General features: G+C 45.7%; 1 protein-coding gene across 8 annotated transcripts in view; it reads right to left on the reverse strand.

The window, feature by feature from the left end:
* ndrg4 (NDRG family member 4) overlaps window positions 1-19,799 on the reverse strand; it is a 31,087-nt gene extending 11,288 nt beyond the window's left edge. Inside the window, exons 1-10 of one of the 8 annotated variants that reach the window (XM_042111422.1) lie at window positions 19,518-19,799; window positions 16,100-16,173; window positions 10,944-11,034; window positions 10,037-10,204; window positions 7,889-7,927; window positions 4,054-4,159; window positions 1,425-1,545; window positions 1,190-1,252; window positions 967-1,027; window positions 523-609 (exon numbers count right to left, since the gene is read on the reverse strand). In XM_042111422.1, coding sequence (XP_041967356.1) covers window positions 523-609; window positions 967-1,027; window positions 1,190-1,252; window positions 1,425-1,545; window positions 4,054-4,159; window positions 7,889-7,927; window positions 10,037-10,204; window positions 10,944-11,034; window positions 16,100-16,173 — 810 coding nt within the window. In that variant the 5' untranslated portion in view covers window positions 19,518-19,799. Of the gene's footprint in view, window positions 1-522; window positions 610-966; window positions 1,028-1,189; window positions 1,253-1,424; window positions 1,546-4,053; window positions 4,160-5,320; window positions 5,541-7,888; window positions 7,928-10,036; window positions 10,205-10,943; window positions 11,035-16,099; window positions 16,174-19,517 lie in introns of those variants that run through there. The other 7 variants (XM_042111423.1, XM_042111424.1, XM_042111425.1 and 4 more) reach the window with 7 other exon arrangements.
* Between the last annotated feature and the right edge of the window lie 2,536 nt (window positions 19,800-22,335).

Consider the following 22,335-nt stretch of genomic DNA (forward strand, 5'->3'; position numbering starts at 1 on the left):
GCCTAAAAATGTTTATAATTAAGGGAAATGTTTATACTTAAATATACTTAAAAGTATGTTTGTACTTAAAGTTAAGTTTATGCTCAAATCTTTATACTTTAGCGATAAATTCCAAGATGCTGTAGTGGGGTTTAAAACAGCTAAGGGGCATTGTTAGGCATGATGCTAAGCTTTTATAACAGTTACTACACACACCTGAAAGGTTTCAGAAAATAAGCACATAACACTAGATGTAATAATTTATCAGATAATAAAATGTCATTCTTCCACCAAGCAATGCCCTTCCTCAGTGATAATGGATGCCATGCAACACACAATGTTTTTGTTGCTGATAATGAAATCACAGGTCTAAGGTTGATGGGATCCGCTACTTAAAATGACCTCTGATGTAAGTGTGGGTTGGTTTGCACAGCCTTAGTCAGCCATCAGAGGCTGGTTATAGAGACTGGCTGCAGCTGGTAAAGTGGGTTGTCACTGATATGTAAAATTCCCGGACCCACTCAGTTTCACAGCGATCCTCACCTTGGTTGCTGCCCAGTCAATCCAGCCCTTCCCATTCGGGTCAATGTTGAGCAGGACAAGGCCTTCCACTAGGTCTGGGAAAATCAGCTACAAAACACACAAACACAAAACACATACAGCACATCAACATCATAAGGGTCAAAAAACCTCCAGACCAGGGATGGATTACTGCACGGGCCGGGCCTACCGGGCCCAGGCCCAGGATGTAGGCTATGAATCTGATTGAATTTAGTATTGGCCATCCCCAAAATGCACCAGAATACAGGAAATCACATCAAACAAATTTAAAAAATTCTGGGGGAGGACCCCCCACCCCCACACACATATACAACAATAAGTGGGGCCCTTAATACATCTGGGCTCAGGGGCCCGAAAGTTCATAATCCGCCCCTGGATAGGACAGATGTCGACAGGTAGGAAAGATAGGAATTAGCTGATACTTACTGCCAATTTGGCCAGAACGTAGGCACCAGCTCCAACTCCAATTCCCACAATGCTCTTAAATCTGTTAGGAATGAAAAAAACAATACTCACTGTTATATTGGGGCTGTCAGTAGGGTCCTTGGAATCAGCCAAGCTTTCCCCCGTGTGTGTGTGTGTGTGTGTGTGTGTGTGTGTGTGTGTGTGTGTGTGTGTGTGTGTGTGTGTGTGTGTGTGTGCTACACACCCAAAATGCTGCAGGACAGTGGGCAACATGCCAGCCAGCTGGTCCATGGTGGGATACTGGTACCTGAGGGCAGAAAGAAACACAGCTGATCAGAAGACAGTATAACTCTTTCATGTGTGTGTGTGTCTGTGGGTGTGTGTGTGTTGGTGTGCGTGTATGTGTCTGCATGTGTGTGCGTGTGGTGTGGTGTGTGTGTGTTTTTGTGTGAGTGTGTGCGTGTGTGTGTGTGTCCTACCCTTGAGGGAACTGGGACGCTCCTATCTGCTGTCCTGGAGCATCCACATGACACACCACAAAGTGCTTAGTGATCTCTTGCATGTCCTCATTCTGGAAGAAAGAGTTGAAGCACAGCTTATCTGTGGAAGAAGAAGAGAGAGAGAGAGAGAGAGAGAGAGAGAGAGAGAGAGAGAGAGAGAGAGAGGGAGAGACCATAATCAATTGGATCTGCCTAGTTCAGTTTGATGTAACAATAAAAATCATAGCTGAATGAATTACATTTACTAGTCAAACGTCTGTCTGCAATATAGGAGCACTCTCTGCTTTTGATCAGAATGAGAGAATCTCTAAATATCAATATTAATTAATATTAAATTAATTGGTTATTAAAACAATGCTTCAAATCATGTACCCTAAATTGGCCTTCTAGAAAGAGCAAGACTTCCAGACAGTGACCATGCAACCTGAGATACTGAAGCTGAACTATTTAATAGGCTAAATGAAAATTAATTCAATTAATTAGATTGATCATTGGTACTGAAAACAGCAACAATTAGCAGCATATTAGCAGTCTGCTCTGTGAGATGCAGCAGAGAAAAACAGTGTGTGTGTGTTTGTGTGTGCGCGCAATGACTAGTATGTGTGAGTTTGTGTGTGTAATGGCTGGCGTGTGTGTGTGTGTGTGCAAGAGCGAGATGGAGAGAGAGAAAATGTGAGTGCATGCTCCGTGTGTTTGTGTAGGTAACTCTGTTTGAGTGTGTGTGTGTGTGTGTGTGTGTGTGTGTGTGTGTAGGTAACTCTGTTTGACTGTGTGTGTGTGTGTGTGTGTGTGTGTGTGTGTGTGTGTGTGTGTGTGTGTAGGTAACTCTGTTTGACTGTGTGTGTGTGTGTGTGTGTGTGTGTGTGTGTGTGTGTGGGTAACTCTGTTTGAGTGTGTGTGTGTGTGTGTGTGCGTGTGTGTGTGTAGGTAACTCTGTTTGAGTGTGTGTGTGTGTGTGTGCGCGTGTGTGTGTGTGTGTGTGTAGGTAACTCTGTTTGAGTGTGTGTGTGTGTGTGTGTGTGTGCGCACGCGTGTGCATCTGTTTCTGTTAGGGCGGGGCTCTCTGTTCTGCAGCATCACTAACTGACCCACATCCTTGCATTGCAGAATGTAGGCCACTCCCTCCCTCCCTCCCTCTCCTTCCCTCTCTTTCTCTCCTTCCATCCTCTCTCCACATCTCTGATCTCTATCCTTTCTTCCTCTCTTCGCATCTCCGATCTCTATCCTTTCTTTAATCTCTCTCCTCCCTCTCTGTCTACGCTCTGCTTTTTATCCCTCCTTCCTTCCCTGCCCCCCCTCTCTCTGTCTCTCTCTTTATTTCTCACACATTCTCTCTCCCTCTTTGTCTCTCTCTCTCTCTCCTTCTCACCCTCCCTTTCTCATGCTGGGGAGGGCTGTGCTACAGGCAATGCATTTTAATGTATCACATCAACTGCAGCAAAGTGCCGCAGTGCACACACACACACACACAGCCTGACAGCATCACATGACTGGGATGTTTTTGTGACCTACATTTCTTTACCTCCTTTACCTCTGTCATGGATATACATACATGCTCTCTCTCATCTCACACGCGCGCACACACACACACAAATGCTGCCAATTCCTCTGAGATGGAGGATTTTACTTTTATCCTCTCAAGAGGATGCAGATTTCAAGGTTGAGGATATGGAAGGTAAGAGACACACACACACGCACACACACATGCACACACTCACACATAATATCTCTCTTTTAGACTCATGCACCACACACATATACATTCACTCTCAGAAAAAACACACACTTTCTCTCTTGCTTGCTTTCTCTATCAATCCATCAAATGTGCAAATGACCTTCTTGAAGGTGAGCTGGTACTAGTTCAGGCGTCAAACTCGCTGTGAAATATGAGCTTTCAGCTCCAAGGTCAAAGACATCTCATTCAGGTCTACAAACCAAACCTGTTCTTTGGTACTAGATCAATAGATGAAGGACACCACTCTCCCATAATGCATCAGTCAGGAGATCAATCACATTGTGTTCTTATTACTGTCATTTTGTATGCATTATACATAAAATGAATACTGTAAAAATGATGTGAAACTGCAGATTATTTGTTGTACCCTTCAACAGTTCTTGTAAAAGGACAGCGCATTTTGGCCCAAAAGAAGAGTGGGATTATGCTACAGTGCTTTCGTAAGAGTAATCCCTCTGATTTCTAGGTCAATTGGATGGATGTGCGTTAAGATGTGATTGCACACTATTTCATGCTCAACCTCTTTTGCAGACTGTCAGTTAGACATGAGATATTGGCTCCCACGGTCGCAACAAAAAGCTTGCACCCATTCTGACTCACTGCTTGCACTGAGCTTGAGATTTTCAGCACATTAAATGTAAATCTAAATTTTAGATCATCCACAAAGAGGGATGAATAAGACAGCTCTTATTTTCAGTCTGGACTTTGGAGACTGTATATGAATTATTATTTGTGTGTGTGTGTGTGTGTGTGTGTGTGTGTATGCATGTGTGTGTGTGTGTGTATGATGTATGTATGTGTGTATATGAGTATGTATGTATGTGTGTATATGAGTATGTGTGTGTGTGTGTGTGTGTGTGTGTATGGTCTTACGGTTGAGCCCCACATCGTGGTATGTGAGGATGGCTGGCTTGTTTCCCTTGGGGGCCCCCCGGATCACCACATGCAGCATCCCATAAGGCGTCTCCACATCATGCTCCTGCAACAAGGATTGGCATTAGCTCTTATAACAACAACACTACAGAACTAAAGCTTCAATATGCTCATGTAGATAAGGTTCCCTACAAGGTGTTACTGTGTGTGTGTATGTGTGTGTGTGAGTGTGCATATGTGTGTGTTGGGGGGGGCGGGGTTATGTGCTGTTTTTATCTAGTCGTGTGTGTGTATAAGACTATAAGAGTGTGTGTTTGCATATATAGTGAGTGTGCATAAATGCTTCCATTTGAGAAGAGAATATTTGCAAATGTCATAGTATGTTTGTGTGTGTGTGTGTGTGTGTATGTGTGTGTGTGTGTTGTAAGTGTCTATGTGTACTTGTCTGTGTGTAGTGTAGCTGTGTGTGTGTGTTTGTCTCTGTGTGTGTGTGAGCATGCTGTGTCTGACCTACATTCTCTCCATCTGTTAGTTGTGCTCAAAATGGCGCTTCCAGAATCACTCTACAGAACAGTGTATCAGGCACAAACGGACACACAAACGGACACACAAACACACACACACACACACAGCTCCCTGCTCTATCTATGAAGGTCACTGTGGCCAAACAGCTGTGAAGGATTCTCAGCATCCTGACGCATGCTGCAGTGTGCAGCTATGTGGGCGTGTGTCTGTATGTGTGTGTGTGTGTGTGTGGACCTATGTGAGCAGGAGTGTGTCAGTGTGTTTCTGTGTCAGGAGCATGACCACACAGCACCACATCAATAAATCCGAGGCGTTTCGGTATAATTAACGCTCCTAACAATGAGCACTGTCTCTCATCTGTCTCTCAGGCACAACAGTTAATACAGGCACGGAGTCCTTAAGGATATTAGGAGCGCTACTCTCAATTTCAAGGTTACGACAGTTATGGCAGTTATGGAGACATAAGATTGCACATTGTACACACACACACAAAATGCATAGGAATTCTAATGTTGTATAGGTTGAGGAAGCGCAGCATCTGTATAATCTCTCAAGAATGTAGTAGTATATTTTTCTATATGCTATATATGCGATATATATGATGAAGTAAGTGAATTGAAGCATATAGATATCAGACATACCCTCTCATGCATGCACACACACTGCACAAATACAAACACACAGACACAGACACAGACACAGACACAGACACACAGTCCAGAGGGCAGATGGATGGACTCACCCCGTCCCAGCACTCAGGCATGGCTAGCTAGTGTTTTGGTCGGTAGGAGGAAGAGGAGGAGGAAGAGGGAGACAGACGACGCAGGCAGGCAGGCGATAGAAAGAGGCAAGGCAGACGCTCCTCTCTGCAGACAGATGGACCAGATTCTCACCCTCAGCTTACTACACTTACTACACCCTCCCTCCCTCTTTCCTCTCTGTCTCTCTCCCTCTCTATGTTTCTCTCCCTCTCGCTCCCTCTGTCATTTTTCTCTTTCACCCCTCCCCCACTGATTTGTGAGGACAGCCTGCTGGAGGTAGAGTGAAGGCTCTGATTGGCTAACACACAGAGTGGCTGCATCTGATTGGATAGCCAGACTCAGAGCATCTCTCATCAGCACCAGAGCTGGTTCTTGTTTGGACCCTTACAAAAACCCAGGGGCAAATGTGCTAATAGTACCAGGCTACAGTATCCGTCATATATATATATATATATATAGACATGTACACACACACACACACACACATATATATATATATATTACACAATCACACGTATGCAAACACATTTTATCAACACTGTTTTTATTACTGTTTTTCTCGATTGCTTTGACCTGCTGAAGGAAACTGGGATCCACTTGGTCTTCATGAACACTTTCTTTGCACAGCAGAAGTCATCTCTTGCGAATGTGTTCACACATTTTCATTGAGTTCACACATTTCTCACACCCTTTTGCAAAACAGTTAACACAGATGTCATTCAAAACCCCCAAACTCCTGTGCTAAACAAAAGGAAAACATATTTTCACAGGTGGTATAATTCCTTGCATAAGTCTGATTCCCTGATACACCTGTGTGAAACTCCTTTGCACAATTCTTCAATCAGCAATCATTCATATCCATAAGAGATGCCATGTCTTTTCTGTGTTGCTATTTGCAAGTATGGATCTAATGCACATTTAGACAAAGTACTGTATTGACTATTTGGTGAAGAAAACAGTACAAAAGGAGTTTACTGTCTATTTCAATGAAAAAGGACAAGTTGTAGTTCAATGAAATTTGTCTTGCCTAGATGTTTACTGTAGGTCTTACATGTCAATGATAGTTACATCTTGGGAGGAATGAATAAATTATTTTTTATTCAGTACATTTTGTCTTTTCACAGTTCATGACAAAGAAATGGAACAGACATAGCAAAAATGCTCATTTTGACAACTAGATTTTGCATTTTGTTGTCCAGTGTGTAATGATTGATTGAAATAACACCTTGATTTCACGACAGGATGTGTTGTTTGAAGGCAAGATTTGCTTTTGCTGCATGTTTTAAGTGTTTTGAGAGAGTAACAGCATTTTGGCCAGAGTGCTCTTGTTCAGACACGGGTGTTAACTGTTTTGAGAATGTGATGTCAGAGTTGACACAAGCATCAAAACGATCGAGAAAAACTGTAAGACTGTCATCTGTCCTCATGATCCTCTGCAGAAAAGATCAGATGATGTATTTCTGCATTTGTGCATATTTTTTCATTTCTATTTTAAAGGTGTGTGTACTTTTTCTGACTGTATTCAACAAGGTGGTGAAATGCTAAACTGTATTTTATAATATATCAAAAGATACACATCTGCCATCAGAAAAGAAGAGTGCTGATGAAGAATATTTTGATAAATTGTGACCTTTTGGTTTCTTGTTTTTTTGTATGTATGCACTGCCTCCCTAACAGGCTTGTCTGTGTCTTTCTTCTGCCCTCTTGTCTCCCCTTTTCAACTCCTGACTGTGCTGGTCCACACACACACACACACACACACACACACTCTGTGCTGGTCCGTTTCTAAATGACTGCTGTGTGGCATGCATTTTACTGTAAATCATTGTGGATGTGTTAACGCAGTGTTACTGTAACAGTTTGATGTCAGGTGCATGTTATGAAAATAGAGTGAGTGCAAGTTCCTGTTCTTCTCACTTCTCAGCCAAGTCACACATGTGCCAAAGGTGAGAGTGTTGTGAAGACACACTTTCACACACACACACACAGACAGACAAACACACACACACACACTCTTATACTTAATTGGCAAATGTGGGTTAGATGAAAAAGGAGCTAAGAAGCTTGGTGTCAGACAGCGATGCAGTGTGAAGTCTCATCTTCTATGAAGTTTCTATCAAGTGTGTGTGTGTGTGTGTGTGTGTGTGTGTGTGTGTGTGAGTGAAACTTTACTGCAAAAACTAGTTGGTAGTGTTTTTTGTATAAAGAGACTTACCTGGCAATTTTACATAAAATCATTTGACTTAATGTAATAGGAGTTTGGCTTATTTTAAGACACTTCATCATGAAAACAAGCAAATTTGGCTGGCAGTGCTTTAAGCAAATTTGTCTAAAAACAAGGAAATTTGGCTGCCAGAGCGTTAAGCAAATTTGTCTTGATGCCTTAAAATAAATCAAACTCTTATTAAATTAAGTCAAAATGATATACAGAGAGAGCACTAAGTAAGTGTACTCAGACAATACAAACACAAACATAAGCATACAAGCATACACATACACATACACACACCCACACGTACGCACACACATTAAGAACTTCTTTTTTTTACCTGCCAGTCACCAACCACTGTCATGGTCTCGCAGTTCTCCTGCAGGAGGACACACACAAACAAACACCCGTATACATTAGAAAAACACAGCTCACTGTAACAACCTCCAGCCCCATAGAGGGGGAGAAGTCTGGGCTCTGGGGACTCTGGTAGTGGGTTTAAGGATCACATGGCCATCCACCAGCAGCAGCGGCAGCTGTGGAGGGCACCACTGTTGGAGGAAAGGTTTCACATTCTCCTGGGGACTAAAGATGGCGTGAGGTGTTACAGGAAGCATGTCATGAAAATGCAGGCTAGGTTCTGAGGTTCAGCATCCCTTATCCTGGGTTTGACAGAGTGCATTTCGGAGTTCATCAGACACACACACACACACACACACACACACACACACACACACACACACACACACACACACACACACACACACAAATATACAAGGTGCCCTTCACTGTGAGGAATATAAACGTTGGTGCACATCCGCAAACATCTACAGAAGTAAGGGATTAGTTTGCTGGAGACGAGTCTGTGTGTAGAGGAGGCAAGGAGTGGTGTTAGAACTCTTAACTCCCACACAGCAGTCCAGGCAACAGAAGGCAAAAGCAGAGCAGCAGGAGAGGCAGAAGCCCCCTTTGGGGCCTAAGAGGCTGGGAGAGCGGCGCTCTCTGGAATGGTGGAAATGGGAGATGGCATCATAATCAAATGCCATGCACCCCACTTCCACCTTCAATTGATCAAGATATACAACTTGAGGTTAATTTTTCATTTCTGATGCTGGTTGGGGGGGTGGGGGTGGCGGTGGAGGGGTTGGGTGGAAGGGGTGATTGGTGGTGCAGGAGCTGTGCAGGGGACGTAGGTGTGTGGAACAGGATGGGTGGGTGTTAGGCTAGGGGACGTGGCAGGGGTGTGTGAGTGCTGTCGGACCAGCAGGTGTCACTCTCCAGCCACCGACTTTAAGACCTGATGTGCAACAATAGCACATGGTAGCTAGGGGGCACTGTGTCGCTAGTACTGGTGCCGGTGTCTGCTGAAAGCACACTGTAATTTTAGTTTGTACATTTTGTTTATGCTTTTTGTCACCATTGAAACCATGTGACCTATAGGCAAACACTTACTACTCTGTTACAGAATAAAGACAGACAGTTGAGCGGACGTATCACAAATTGGTTTGTGAGGTCTGTACACGGATTATGGCTTATACAGATGAAATTGACTTCATAGTCTGGAGGGACTAGACACTTTCAGACAAATTCATTAAGTCCAACATTTCAAATATGAGAATACATCTGCAGCTTGAAACAGAATCAAAATAGACTGGATCATAGATCACAGGCAGAAAACAGCTGACCAATGGCACTGTTTGACTAATTTGATTGAGAGAGTAGTTACATTTGTCCTTTAACTGGGGCTGGGAGTTATGGCAGCACTGAGGGGCTAGATAAGTGAACACTATCTTCTGTGTGTGTGTGTGTGTGTGTGTGTGTGTGTGTGTGTGTGTGTGTGTGTGTGTGTGTGTGTGCACCAGACAGCAAAAACTGCTCGTCTAACCTAATTAACCTATTTTTTTGATCGTAATGTAGGATTTATAACACTTGGTTAGATAAGCAGTTTTTGCAGTGTATCTCCTGTGAGTTTTTAGTTGTACATGTACACTATCTCCTGTGTGTCTGATGTGTGTGTGTGTGTACACACTATCTCCTGTGTGAGTTTAATTGTACATGTACGCTATCTCCTGTGTGTGTGTGTGTGTGTGTGTGTGTGTGTGTGTGTGTGTGTGTGTGTGTGTGTGTGTGTGTGTGTGTGTGTACACTCTCCTGTGTGTGTGTGATGTGTGTGTGTACACCATCTCCTGGTGGTACGTATACGCTATCTCCTGTGTGTGTGTGTTTGTGTGTGTACACAATCTCTTATATCTGTGTGTGTGTGTGTGTGTGTGTGTGTGTGTGTGTGCGCAATATCTCTCGTGTGTGTTTAGCTGTACGTGTACAATATCTCCTGTGTGATGTGTGTGGTGTGTGTGTAATGTGTGTGTGTGTGTGTGTGTGTACACTATATCCTGTGTGTGTTTAGTTGTACGTGTACACTATAGTCTGTGTGTGTGTGGGTGTGGGTGTGAGCGGGCACTGACTGCTAACTGGGTGCTGTAGTTACCGGGAGGCACTCGCCGGTCCGATGCCGGGTGACTTGAAGCCAGTGATGTGCCATCCTATGCCAGCGGTGACGGGGTCGGCTGGCGCAGGGGGGGCAAGTGGGGGGCATCGCACAGGGCAGCGCGTTCATACAAAACGCTCCTGCCGCACTGCTCCGCGGCCGCTGCTGCTACACACACGTCAGTCATTTCACACACACACACACACACACACACACACACAGGCACATACACACACACAGGCACATACACACACATACACGTCAGCCATTACACACACAACCCCACAAATACCAGTCATTGCAGACACACACACACACACATACAGACACACATGTCAGTCATTACACACACAAACACGCCAGTCATTGCACACACACACACACACACACACACACACACAAACACACTGTCCCCACATTGCCACCTAGTGTGGGGGATGGCAAGTGCACTTTCTGAGACAGCAGAAGGAGATGTGGTCGTGCCAATTGAGATGATGAGCTGATGAAGCATTCTGGATACTCATACCTGCAAGATGTAAATAAACACGCATGCAAGCACGCACACACACACACACAAACACACTCTCTCTCTCTCTCTCTCTCTCTCACACACACACACACACTCATACCTTCACAATAGTAGCTCAAGTTTCGAGAGTGATGAGTTTACTGACACATCCGGTGTTAGTGCAGTTTGAATTACCTAGTAGCATTTCAAGCACCATTCATATCAGCAACTGACAGTGAGATTAGAAAAACATAATGCAAGTATCAGGTATAGAAATACACATGTAACCACACAGGTAAAACATACATGGACATGTAGAAAGCACATAAAAACACACGCACACACTTGGACATACACACACACACACACACACACATTTGGACACACACTGTGACTTACCATCTCTGTGTCCTGTCCTCGTTGCTCGGGCAACAGGGGTTTCTCCTCAGTAAACTGCTGCTCCTTCATCGCAGCCATCCTGGAGAGCAACCTGCAATTGCCATAGCAACACACACACACGCACTTCTTAAGCACCCCACTCAACAGCATCCCACAATAGAATAAATCCCAGGAGCCCACTGGGCAGCACTGAGACTGGACATCATGAGCAGAACACACAGCAGAGAAGCAGAGAGCTAGGAACAGCACTGGACTCGAGGGAGGAAGTCATGGGAGCCCAGGAGGTCACATGGGGATGGAGGCCAGAGAGAGGAGGCTGGGATGGAGGCAGCAGTATGGACATGGATGGCACGGTGTGGTGGGTGGGTGTGGTGGGGTGGGGTGGGGTGGGTTGGCATCACACTATGACAGGGCACAGGTAGCAGTCCTGACAAAAATGGCTTTGTCTATCAACTCATGCAGAAATGCCCACAGCAAACACTGCACTTACAGTCAGGGAGGATGGAGCGAGCACGGCGATCGAGTGGAGTTTGGAGTTTTTGATGGTGGCTTGCAATGATCGTTTGGGTTGGGGACAGTTAGTGTGGGTTAAGATTCAGTGAAAGGGTGTAGGCTCACTTTGTAGACTGCGTGTGAGGGTATGGGGCTTGCTGGGGTGTGTGAGGCTGTAGGAGGAGACTGGATTAGGTGGAGGGGTGTGCGCTGGGTATCAGGGTGTACTGCAAATATACTGTAACTGTATAGCACAGTTGTCTCTTAAACCCCTGAGAATCTCCCAAAACCTAGTCTAGTCTAGCCTAGCCCCCTCTCTCTCTCTCTCTCTCTCTCTCTCTCTCTCTCTCTCTCTCTCTCTCTCTCTCTCTCTCTCTCTCTCTCTCACACACTCACACACTCACACACTCACACACTCACACACTCACACACTCACACACACACACACCGCACACTGTATATGAGCTCCAAGAAATACTTTATTTATTATTTAAGGCAACGTTTCGATCTCAACAGATCTTCATCAGGCACCTGTGAAAATATATTTTGGATGTGCGCGCCCGTTCTCCACAAGGGTTAGAGCCTCTGTCAGAGGGGTGTGGGTTAGAGGGCCCTGTGTTGTGCGGGGATAAAAAACAGGAACACAGACACACACACACACATACAGACACACACACACACACACACACACACACACACAACAACAACAACAACAACAAAAACAACAACACACACACGCTGTCCTCCCTGATGTAATTAAACAGTAAGGTCATTGGCTGAGCTGTCGATATGATTGATCGGCAAGTGGGGACGGGTCAGCAGGCTAACAGTGCTGCCCGGCAACAACAGTTCTAGAACCAGAATGGAAGGGGGGTAAGCACTGAGACATGGGACTCAGTCCCCTGTTTTGAACATCAGAGTAAACAACCACATTCATCAGCACAGCGATTCATGTCCCTCTCATCTACACACAGGCACCTGTGCTTCACTTTGCCACGGAAACACACACATGCACACTCACAAGCCTCAACAAAACAACTGGTTATGTAACTAAAATGAATAATGAATAAATATTTGCATCTGTGATGTACCTGTACTTGTATTTGAAGTTCATAAAAGTCACAATGACATCAGTGAAAATGACCAATGCCTTTCTCAAAGTCGAAAACAGGATACACACAAAAAGCAGTTATCATACACACTGGCTTTTTGGGACATATGGCTGCTGCTTGTAGAAGCAGGAGATTAGGTCAGGGTTTTTATTTTAGGAGGTTCCAGAGAGAGCTAAAGGGCCGAAACGGAGAGGATGGGTGTTTTTATTAAGTAAGATGAACCATAACGTATGCAAGTAAGCAAGCACTGCGTTATGTAAAATATAAGAACACCGTTTGGCACAGGCGATGCTTTCTGTACCGTTAGGTCTCAGAGTGTATTCTCTCTGTACTTTTCTCATCTCTTATGTTGGATAATGCGGCGGCTTCAAACATGAAAATGTGTGTGTGCGTACTGTACATGTTCACACATATATATATGTATATGTGTGTGTGTGTGTGTTTGTATGTATGTGTATGTATGTATGTTTGTGTGTGTCTTTCTCTGCCTTTTAAGGTTACATAACCCAAGTTTAACACTGAATGACAGTCAGTGACTGTGATTTGCCAGGACAGATCCATCATCCCAAAAGCAGTTTTTGAACCAGCAGCAGATGTGGCCCTAATCCGGCCCTGATCCACCAGAGTTGCGTAGCTCGCCAGGGGCTTGCTCGATTTCATGCCTCCACCTCTCATCAGCCTGCACCAGATGCCAACTTCACTGGTGTCTCATGCATCCATTCTGGAGCTCTTACATAAGACTGCTCTGATTCTGCCCATAGACTCCCACTTCCTTGCTCGGCAGCCAACTTCGTCTGCCAGGTTTGACTGCATTTATTTATATTTGTAGCAGGAACAACAGCACCCCCTGCTGATAGCAGGTCAACTAACACCTCATGCTACAACATAATTGGCCCCGACCTGGCACAAATGTTTCTATATAATAGGTCTCATAGGTAGAGCTAATGGCTACATAAGAGGCTTCAGTTTATTTGGCTTTTGGAGGTGCTATTGTCTGTCTGTATCGTCTCATCATTTCCCCCCATTCTCTTCTGAGATCTACTGGGGACGGCGTTGCTATGACAACCTCTGGCAGTGCTTTTACACAGTCAAAACAGCCCTCCTCTGGGACCTGGTTGGCCTTTTTCTCTTCCGTAAAAATATTTCTGTGGTCTCATCTCTTGCTGAGAATTGAGGGCAAGACACATCTCAACCTCATAACACCCCCCCCCCCCCCCCCGTTAGTGCCAGTGTGCTTCACAATAAAGGAAGGAACTTCTATCTAACGCCAAATATATCTTGGCGTTCTCATCACAGCCAGCTCAACATCATGACCCCCCCGGCAGTAAACAATGCAGATCTAGCACAAAAGAGTTTGGCTTGACCCGAGGGCTTGGAACTGAGCTGGAACAAGTGACCACAGGGAAATGTGAAGAAGAGGAAGAAGGACAGAGAGCAACAGGTACCTGACGGTGAATCAGAGCATCTGCCAGTCCAAACGAGGGCTCACAATGTGATACGGTAAAACTCGAACGAACATGAACGAAATAAGAACCAAAAAGAAACCCTACAATGCCCCACAGGGTTTTCTGAAGAATAGGAACCTTATACAGACAGAGACACACACACAAACTCGATTAGAAATTAACTTTTTTAAATGTGAACATCTACCTGCCACTGACCAGCATTTTACCAGGCTGGTGGTTGCTGCTAATTTAATGACACACACCCACACACAGTGTACGCAGATACAGCCTGGGCATAATCTGAAGACACACACACACACACACAATTAACAAACAGAACAACGGTGATAAAAGGCTGTTCAGATCAGGAAAAATAACTATAAAAACAACTGTAATTGTAATGATATGAGCTTCCACACTGATCAAGGATAAGGAAAGGCTCTCTTTTTGACGGATTCTGACTGGCTGTCAGATTTTTAGTGTTCTTAAAATCACAAAGTGATCGAAAAAACAACATCGTTCTTCATGTTATCATCGAATGTAGTGTGGACGTCATTGTCATTCATTTAAACTAGAGCAATATATAAAACTGTTGCTTTTGCCATTATCATTCTAGTTCTAATTCCCCATGGAAACATCTCTTATGAGCGGATAAGAGCAGAAGGAGACATGAGAAAGGATAGTCGCTCCACCGGGCAGATCGAGATCGATCGGAGAGAGCAGCTGGCATGTGACTGGAGCTGGGCCCAAAGGGGACTGTTTCAGACTGGAGCTTAGGTCAGGGATTGGTGGGGGTGTAGTGGGTCTGACCCGATGAAAAACATCCTGTTCGATACTGGACAACTGGGCCAGGTCTGTGTGTTTGTTTGTGTGTGTGTTTGTCTGTATGTGTGTCTGTGTGTGTATTTGATCGGGTGTGTGTGTCTCTTTCTCGCTCTCTCTCTTTCTGTTTTTAAATGTGTATACAGGGATATTCTGGTAGCTTTGTAAGTGGAGACACGTGTTTGTTCGGTTGATTGCCGGTATATTGTGGGCTGTTTCTATTGCAGGCATAAAAGTGTGCCTATGTACAGTACGCAGATACAGAGAGGGGACAATCTAAGGAGACTTGGATTTACACTGAGGATATGAAGATGCCCTCTGCAGGCCAAATTCTCAGCGAGTGTTCATTTCACACACCCTACACACACACACACACACACAGCATGAAGCACTCCCTTGCCTGGCTTCAAAGCCTAACAATTCCAAGGCCCCACAGGAATCCTTGCAGCAGTCAGATCTGTGTGTGTCTGTGTGTATATGTGTATGTGTGTGTGTGTGTGTGTGTGTGTGTGTCCTCAGTGGAATTTACAGAGCTTGCCTCTTTGAGCAGTGCACCATGATAGATAAAAACAAACACCCTACTCATGCTGTCAATTGCACAAATACACGCACACACACACTCACATACCCTTCCCAGGCCTTACCCCTCCTCCTGTCAGTTGCTACCTGGCACCATGGCCCAAACCCAAGTGGACAGAAGGAGGAAGGTGTGTGTACAGTATGTGTGTGAGGTTTATGCGTGTGACTATTTGTGTGTGCAGTGGATTCTGATTTCTCTTCCATGTTCCTGCATGTCATTATGCATGGGAATATCTGAATTTTAGACTCTATATGTGTGTGTGTGTGTGTGTGTGTGTGTCCATGGAGGATCATCTATGTATGTGTGTTTCTATGGGGAATGATGAATGAAAAAAAAAAAAACATACCTTTTAAATAACTCCTGGGATTTGACTGATGATATCCCTTGTCTCAGTAATGGCTGTTTTGCTGTTCACCCAGCCTGAAAAGTGTTCCCATGTAGCCCACTCAGGGCCAACTCTGACAAACTATACACTCAGAGTATGTGCGTGATTGGTCAAAGACATTGAAAGCACACTGGTATGATTGGTCTGCACACCAGAGGCTTGATGTAAGATGAATGCAGCTATTGGCTGATGGAACAGGAGCACAGACATGGCATGGGGCGTGAACGGCGCGTCGCCACGACAACAAGCACAAGCACAGCAGCAGAGCGCGAGGCGGCTTGGCTACGGCGTGAGCCGTGAGGCGCGGCGGGGCTACGTACATGTTCTGCAGCAGACTCTGAGGAACTGTGCAGCTAGCCTTTGGCGGGAAGTTCCAGAACAATCCAGGCCCCATCTACAGGTGCAGCATGGAGCCAGAGGAGAGAGAAAATGTGTGTGTGTGTGTGTGTGTGTGTGTGTGTTGCATCGGTCCTGCAGCAGGAAGAGTTTCTGACCAGATCTCTTAAACTCACTCACACACACACACACACACACACTCTTTATCTTAGCGTAAAAACAGATGTCATGTACATACACACACATGCACATACACACACAAAATGTGACCATATAACCTTCCCACAATCTACCAGCATCTAGCCAACTGATCGAAAGAACATGAGATTTTACTATTTTATTTTTTCTCATAATCTTATTTGTCTGGTGTCACATTGCTATTGGTATTCACATTGGTGTCCCTGACACAACAAGCAAGCACTTCTCAGAAAGTTCCACACCCACTGACACACACTCAGCAAGGCAACTACTACAGACTGTCAGCAGAAATTATCACTCACTAAACACCATATGCCATATTCTCTCCCCCTCTCTCTTCCCCCACCACTCACTCAGGCACTCTCTCACACACACACACACACACACACACACACACACACACACACAATACATAAGTAATCATTTCCCATACACTCTTAGATACACAAGCACTAACACACACACACACACACAGACACACTGAACCTCATAGCATACTTCCACCATTTACACAAGATGTGTCGTACACACACAATCACACATTCATATACCAACATTCTGTTTCTCGCATTCAAATACATTTTTTTCTCAACATGCAATCACCAAAACACACAATCACCCAAACACTCTCTCTCTCTTTCCCCCTCTCCCTCTCTCTCAGATGATAAACACAGTATAAGGTCTCTTTAACAGGATGGCTCCGAATCAATGGCTTTTAAAATAGGTCATTCAATGACAATGAATATGAGCAGAAACACTGCAGACCAATCACAAACTGGACGGACCCAGTGGAAACTTCCACACCTCTATCACACACATACACACACACACACACACACACACACACACACACACACACACACACACACACACACACACACACACACACACACACACACACACACACACACAGACACACACAGACGTAGCCCTGGGCTGGGATCAGCTGGCTCCTGGCCAGTTGCCGACGATATGAAAGGAAATAAAAACAGGTCTGGCCTGGAGGTCAGCCAGTAAATAACGAGCAGCAAATAACCAAGCGGATGAACAAACACTCCTTGTTCTTTACCCACCACCCACCCACCGCCTCCACACCTGCGACCACATCTTCCACAGAGAGGTCCTGATTTACATTTCTGTCATTCTCACATAGACATGGAAGGTCCTCAGGTCCTTAATATGAACCCTCCTCCTCTTCCTCCCCCTCCTCCTCCTCCTCCTCCCCCCCTCCTCCTTCTGCTCCTCTTCCTCCCCCTCCTCCTCCTCCCCCCCCTCCTCCTTCTGCTCCTCTTCCTCCCCCTCCTCCTCCTCCCCCCCTCCTCCTTCTGCTCCTCCCCCCCTCCTCCTTCTGCTCCTCTTCCCGTGGCTCGGCTCTACCCTGTCCTGTCCATGTGATGCACCTCCTTTCCTCTGCAGGGTTTATAAACTGCACCTGCCAGTCGCCCACTCGGCCTCGTGCCCACTCAGCCTGAGGCTGGCACCACTCTGCCAATCTGCTGCAAGCCATTAAGCTCCTCTCAGCTCCTCTCTTATCCACTCATCTCCTCTTTTCTTCTCTCCTCTACTCACTTCTCCTCGTCCCCTCTCCTCACTTATCCTCTCGTTCCCCTCTACTCTTCTCTCATCTTTTGTCCTCTTTCTTTTACCATTTCTTCTTTTCTCCTCTCCTCTCCTGTAAACCCCTGCTCCTCTCCTCTCCTGTAAACCCCTGCTCCTCTCCTCTCCTCTCCTGTAAACCCCTGCCCCTCTCCTCCTCTCTTGTAAACCCCTGCTCCTCTCCTCTCTTCTCCTCTCCTGTAAACCCCTGCCCCTCTCCTCTCCTGTAAACCCCTGCTCCTCTCCTCTCCTCTCCTCTCTTCTCCTGTAAACCCCTGCCCCTCTCCTCTCTTCTCCTCTCCTGTAAACCCCTGCTCCTCTCCTCTCCTCTCTTCTCCTCTCCTGTAAACCCCTGCCCCTCTCCTCTCCTCTCCTGTAAACCCCTGCTCCTCTCCTCTCTAACCCCTCTCCTCTCCTGTAAACCCCTGCTCCTCTCCTCTCCTCTCTTCTCCTCTCCTGTAAACCCCTGCCCCTCTCCTCTCCTCTCCTCTCCTGTAAACCCCTGCTCCTCTCCTCTCTTCTCCCCTCGTGTAAACCCCTGCTCTTCTCCCCTCGTGTAAACCCCTGCTCCTCTCCTCTCCTGTAAACCCCCGCTCCTCTCCTCTCCTGTAAGCCCTTGCTCCTCTTTGTTATATGACATGACACCTCCTCTGCAGCCCCCCTGTGCTGCTCTGCTCCTCCACGCTCCACTGGTCTGTTCTCTGTGACGAGTGGATTAAGCGAATAACACAGGCGTCTTAAAAAACTCCTCAGGGCACTGAGGCCCACTCCAATGTACTGACATTACATCCAGGAGAATACTTGGAGCAACAGCTCTAATCTCACAAATAAATCACACATACATCACACACACAACATGCATTTACCAAACTCAGAGCACTTTTTAAACAAAAAGATGAATAGATAGTGATCAGCATACACAAATCAAACATCCATCTATGTTAACAATAACAAACAGCTAACACTCATTACAAATTTGCCATAACACACAAAGGGAAACGATAACATTCACATATCAAATGTCCAACAAACACTGAAAATGTACAAGTAAACATTTCAAACTGCTACGGCCCTCGACCATGAACACAACATACAACATATCCACTACAACTCCAACATGTCCCTTATGAGCTCATTCAAAACACCCTCTGCTCAGATCGCCGCACAAAGAGATATACCACACATACCCTACCTCTCGGGCAAACATTAACTGTCATAATCTCTGTCAAAACACCTGACAGCTCAAAACAAACACTTCAGACAACACACACACACATGCCTGCACACACGCACTTACGTACGCACACACACACACACTCACATCACAAAAAACTACACACCAACCATTCTAACATCCCTATCAAAAGATCCAAAAAACACTTAAGGTACTAGAGATGCCACACACACACACCACCCATCCCAAATACCCTCCTCTCCAACACCAACCTGCCAGGCTGGCAAGCACCTTCCTCCCTCCACCGACAAAGACACCCCTCCACCCAGCAGTACCCAGATAGGATAGCCTACTCTGGGGGCCCTGTGCGCTCGGGCTGCGGTGGGGTGGGCACCGGGACCATGGGGAGGTGAGGGTGCCCTGGAAACTCTTACCTGTAGAGGTGTAGGTGACCTGCTGTTGTGGTGTCTGAGTGGTCGTCTTCCTCCGCGGCGTCCTCGACTCGCTCCGGCTGTGGCTGCTCGAGAGCGTTTGCGTGGGAGACGGAGTGTGTCGGCGTGTTTGTGTGTGTGTGTGTGTGTGTGTATGTTTGAATGTGCGAGAGACAGAGAGTGAGTGAGTGTGTGCCTGCCGTGCGTCTGTTAGAGATGCTTGTCCTCTTAGAGCTGTTCCGTTAACTGGATCGTTCTCTCTTTCTCTGCCTCTCTCTCTCCCCCCTCCCTCCTTCTCTCTTTCTCTCTCTCTCTCCCCCTCCCTCCCTCTCTCTCTCTCTCTCTTTCTCCCACCCTGTTTGGTCATAAACAGAGAGCACGTGGCTGATGCAGCAAAGCTCTGCCCCGGTGCTACAGTACATCACAAAGAGAGAGAGAGAGAGAGAAAAGGGGGGAGGAAGAAAGAGGGGGGATAGAGGGAGGGAAAGAGTGAGGAAAGAGGGGAGGTGAAAGAGAGAAGGGAGAGATACAGAGAGAAAAGGGGGGAGAGAGAGGGGGAGTCAGTGCATGAGGCAAATGTGGGGAGTAAATCTAGCTGAACAGGGGTGCTGAGTCATTTCATTATACACACAGAGACACAGCATGCACACGCACCTATTCTCAAACCCCAGCACACACATACACACACCACACACACAGAGTGAGAGAGAGAGATACAAACACACATCTCTCTTCTCAAACCCGAAAAACACACACACACACACACACAGAGTGAGAGAGATACTGTACAAACACACACCTCTCTTCTCAAACCCGAACAAACACACACACACACACACCTCTCTTCTCAAACCCGAACACACACACACACACAGATATATATTAGTACCACAACACCACTAAACTAACACGCTACCATGTCTCTGAGGACAAGAGCAGTTTCAAACAAGGATACATTGTTTTCATGTTTCCAACAGTAAACCTGTACTGAAGTGTGTCCAGACAAGGCACAGAAGCCTCGTCTTGTGTCAACTCTGTCCTCTTGTGTTATGCTTTAAAATAGCGTTTCCTAAATCTTGTGCTTCATCACACTGTGGTGTCATGAGAGCCCAGCACCTCTCATCTTCTGTTCTATTGTTTTTAATAATCATTTAAATGGTTGAGATTGTAGGCAATTAATTCTGATTGTAGGCATTTCATTCTGATCCTGCAAATATGGTCCTTACACTAAACATTTCTACTGGTGTTCACAGTGATATGCAAACTACCCACAGTCTAGCTTTGATATCCTCAGACATCCATGACAATATACACATACAGATCACTGCCATTTGTACAGCCAATTCCATGTAACTTTAGTTATTCATCAGAGGGCAATGGACTACTATGCAACAGGTTCTAGGCTAACCAAGGAACGCCTGTCAGAATAATAAACTTAATGAGGAGGGAGTTGAAAAGCATAATTAAAGTCAGTGTCAGTGTGACTGCATAGTCATAACAGGTAAGTATGAGTCAGATACATGTGAACGGGAAAGGAGCACAGAGGAAGTGATGGAGGCGAAGGCGAAATGAAAAAGAGAAATAATTCAAGGAAATGAGAGAGGCAGGGAAGAGTAAATAGAAAAGGGGGGAAAGAGAGGTTTACATGGAGGGAGTGAGAGAGAGAGAGAGAGAGAGAGAGAGAGAGAGAGAGAGAGAGAGAGAGAGAGAGAGAGAGAGAGAGAGAATATAGTGATGCATCAGCTGTGGAGAGAGTTCTGGCCCATAATGGCTGCCGTGCATCACCCAGGTTGGTGCTACAGTACATACTGGCGGTGGTTAGTGACATTCCCCCTTCACTGTAAAGGCGCTCTGGGTGCCTGGGAAAGCGTTCTGTGGAGAAAGAGAGGAGAATGTGGGGAGAGAAGACTGTGAGGGGAGGAGGAGAGCAGCTGGATGACATGAGGACGAGCGGGACACTCGATCAGACATGGTAGTGAGTCATCAGACAATCAATGTGACCTTATTATGCTGTTGCCCTACAGCCAAATGTGTGTGTGTGTGTGTGTGTCAGTGGTTCACACTATCTTACGTGGCAGGATCTCCTAAATCAGAACAAATTATTTCAGGTTTGTCATATCTCCTCTCCAGAATTTATCTTTTTATTTAATACGATTGTAAGACGTTTTAATACATTCAGTGAATTCAATTCATTAATTTCTGATGATGACCCCATTTCAGCCCATTTCATCAGAACAATCCAAGATGCTTTGCCAATCCCCCTGTTATTAACATTATGAATTAGAGCATCATTCAGTGACTTCAGCGTACATGTAACTCATGCAACCATCTCTCCACCAGTAAGGGCCCATGTCACCATGTAGACAGTGCCTGTTTACAGCGCTGGCGCTCTTTAGGAGGACAGAACGCCCGTAGGTAGGGGAGAAAACGGCCCCGTTCGTGTGAACTCCGTGGGCAGATAAAGCTCTGTGACTCATCCTTCTATGGACTTGAACAGAGCTGAAGTGCAGGGGAGTTCAGCCAGGACTGAAGTGGCTGCAGCCTGATCCTCTGAACACTACAGCAGATAAGCATACCCCAGCTTCCAACAAAAGACTTATCTCAGACCCTGTGTGTGTCTGTGCGTGTAAGAGAGACAGAGAGAGAGAGAGAGAGAGAGACAGAGAGAGAGAGAGAGAAAGAAAGAGAGAGAGAGAAGAGTTAGGCCTTGTGTGTGGACATCTATCTTAAATTCTTGTATTTGTCACTAGAGTGTGTCTGTCATCCTTCTATGTGTGTGTGTGTTGGGGATGTCATAGTGCATCAGGTGTGTGTCTGAGAG

This window comes from Alosa sapidissima, chromosome 11 (assembly GCF_018492685.1).
Source record: "Alosa sapidissima isolate fAloSap1 chromosome 11, fAloSap1.pri, whole genome shotgun sequence".
NCBI lineage: Eukaryota > Metazoa > Chordata > Actinopteri > Clupeiformes > Clupeidae > Alosa > Alosa sapidissima.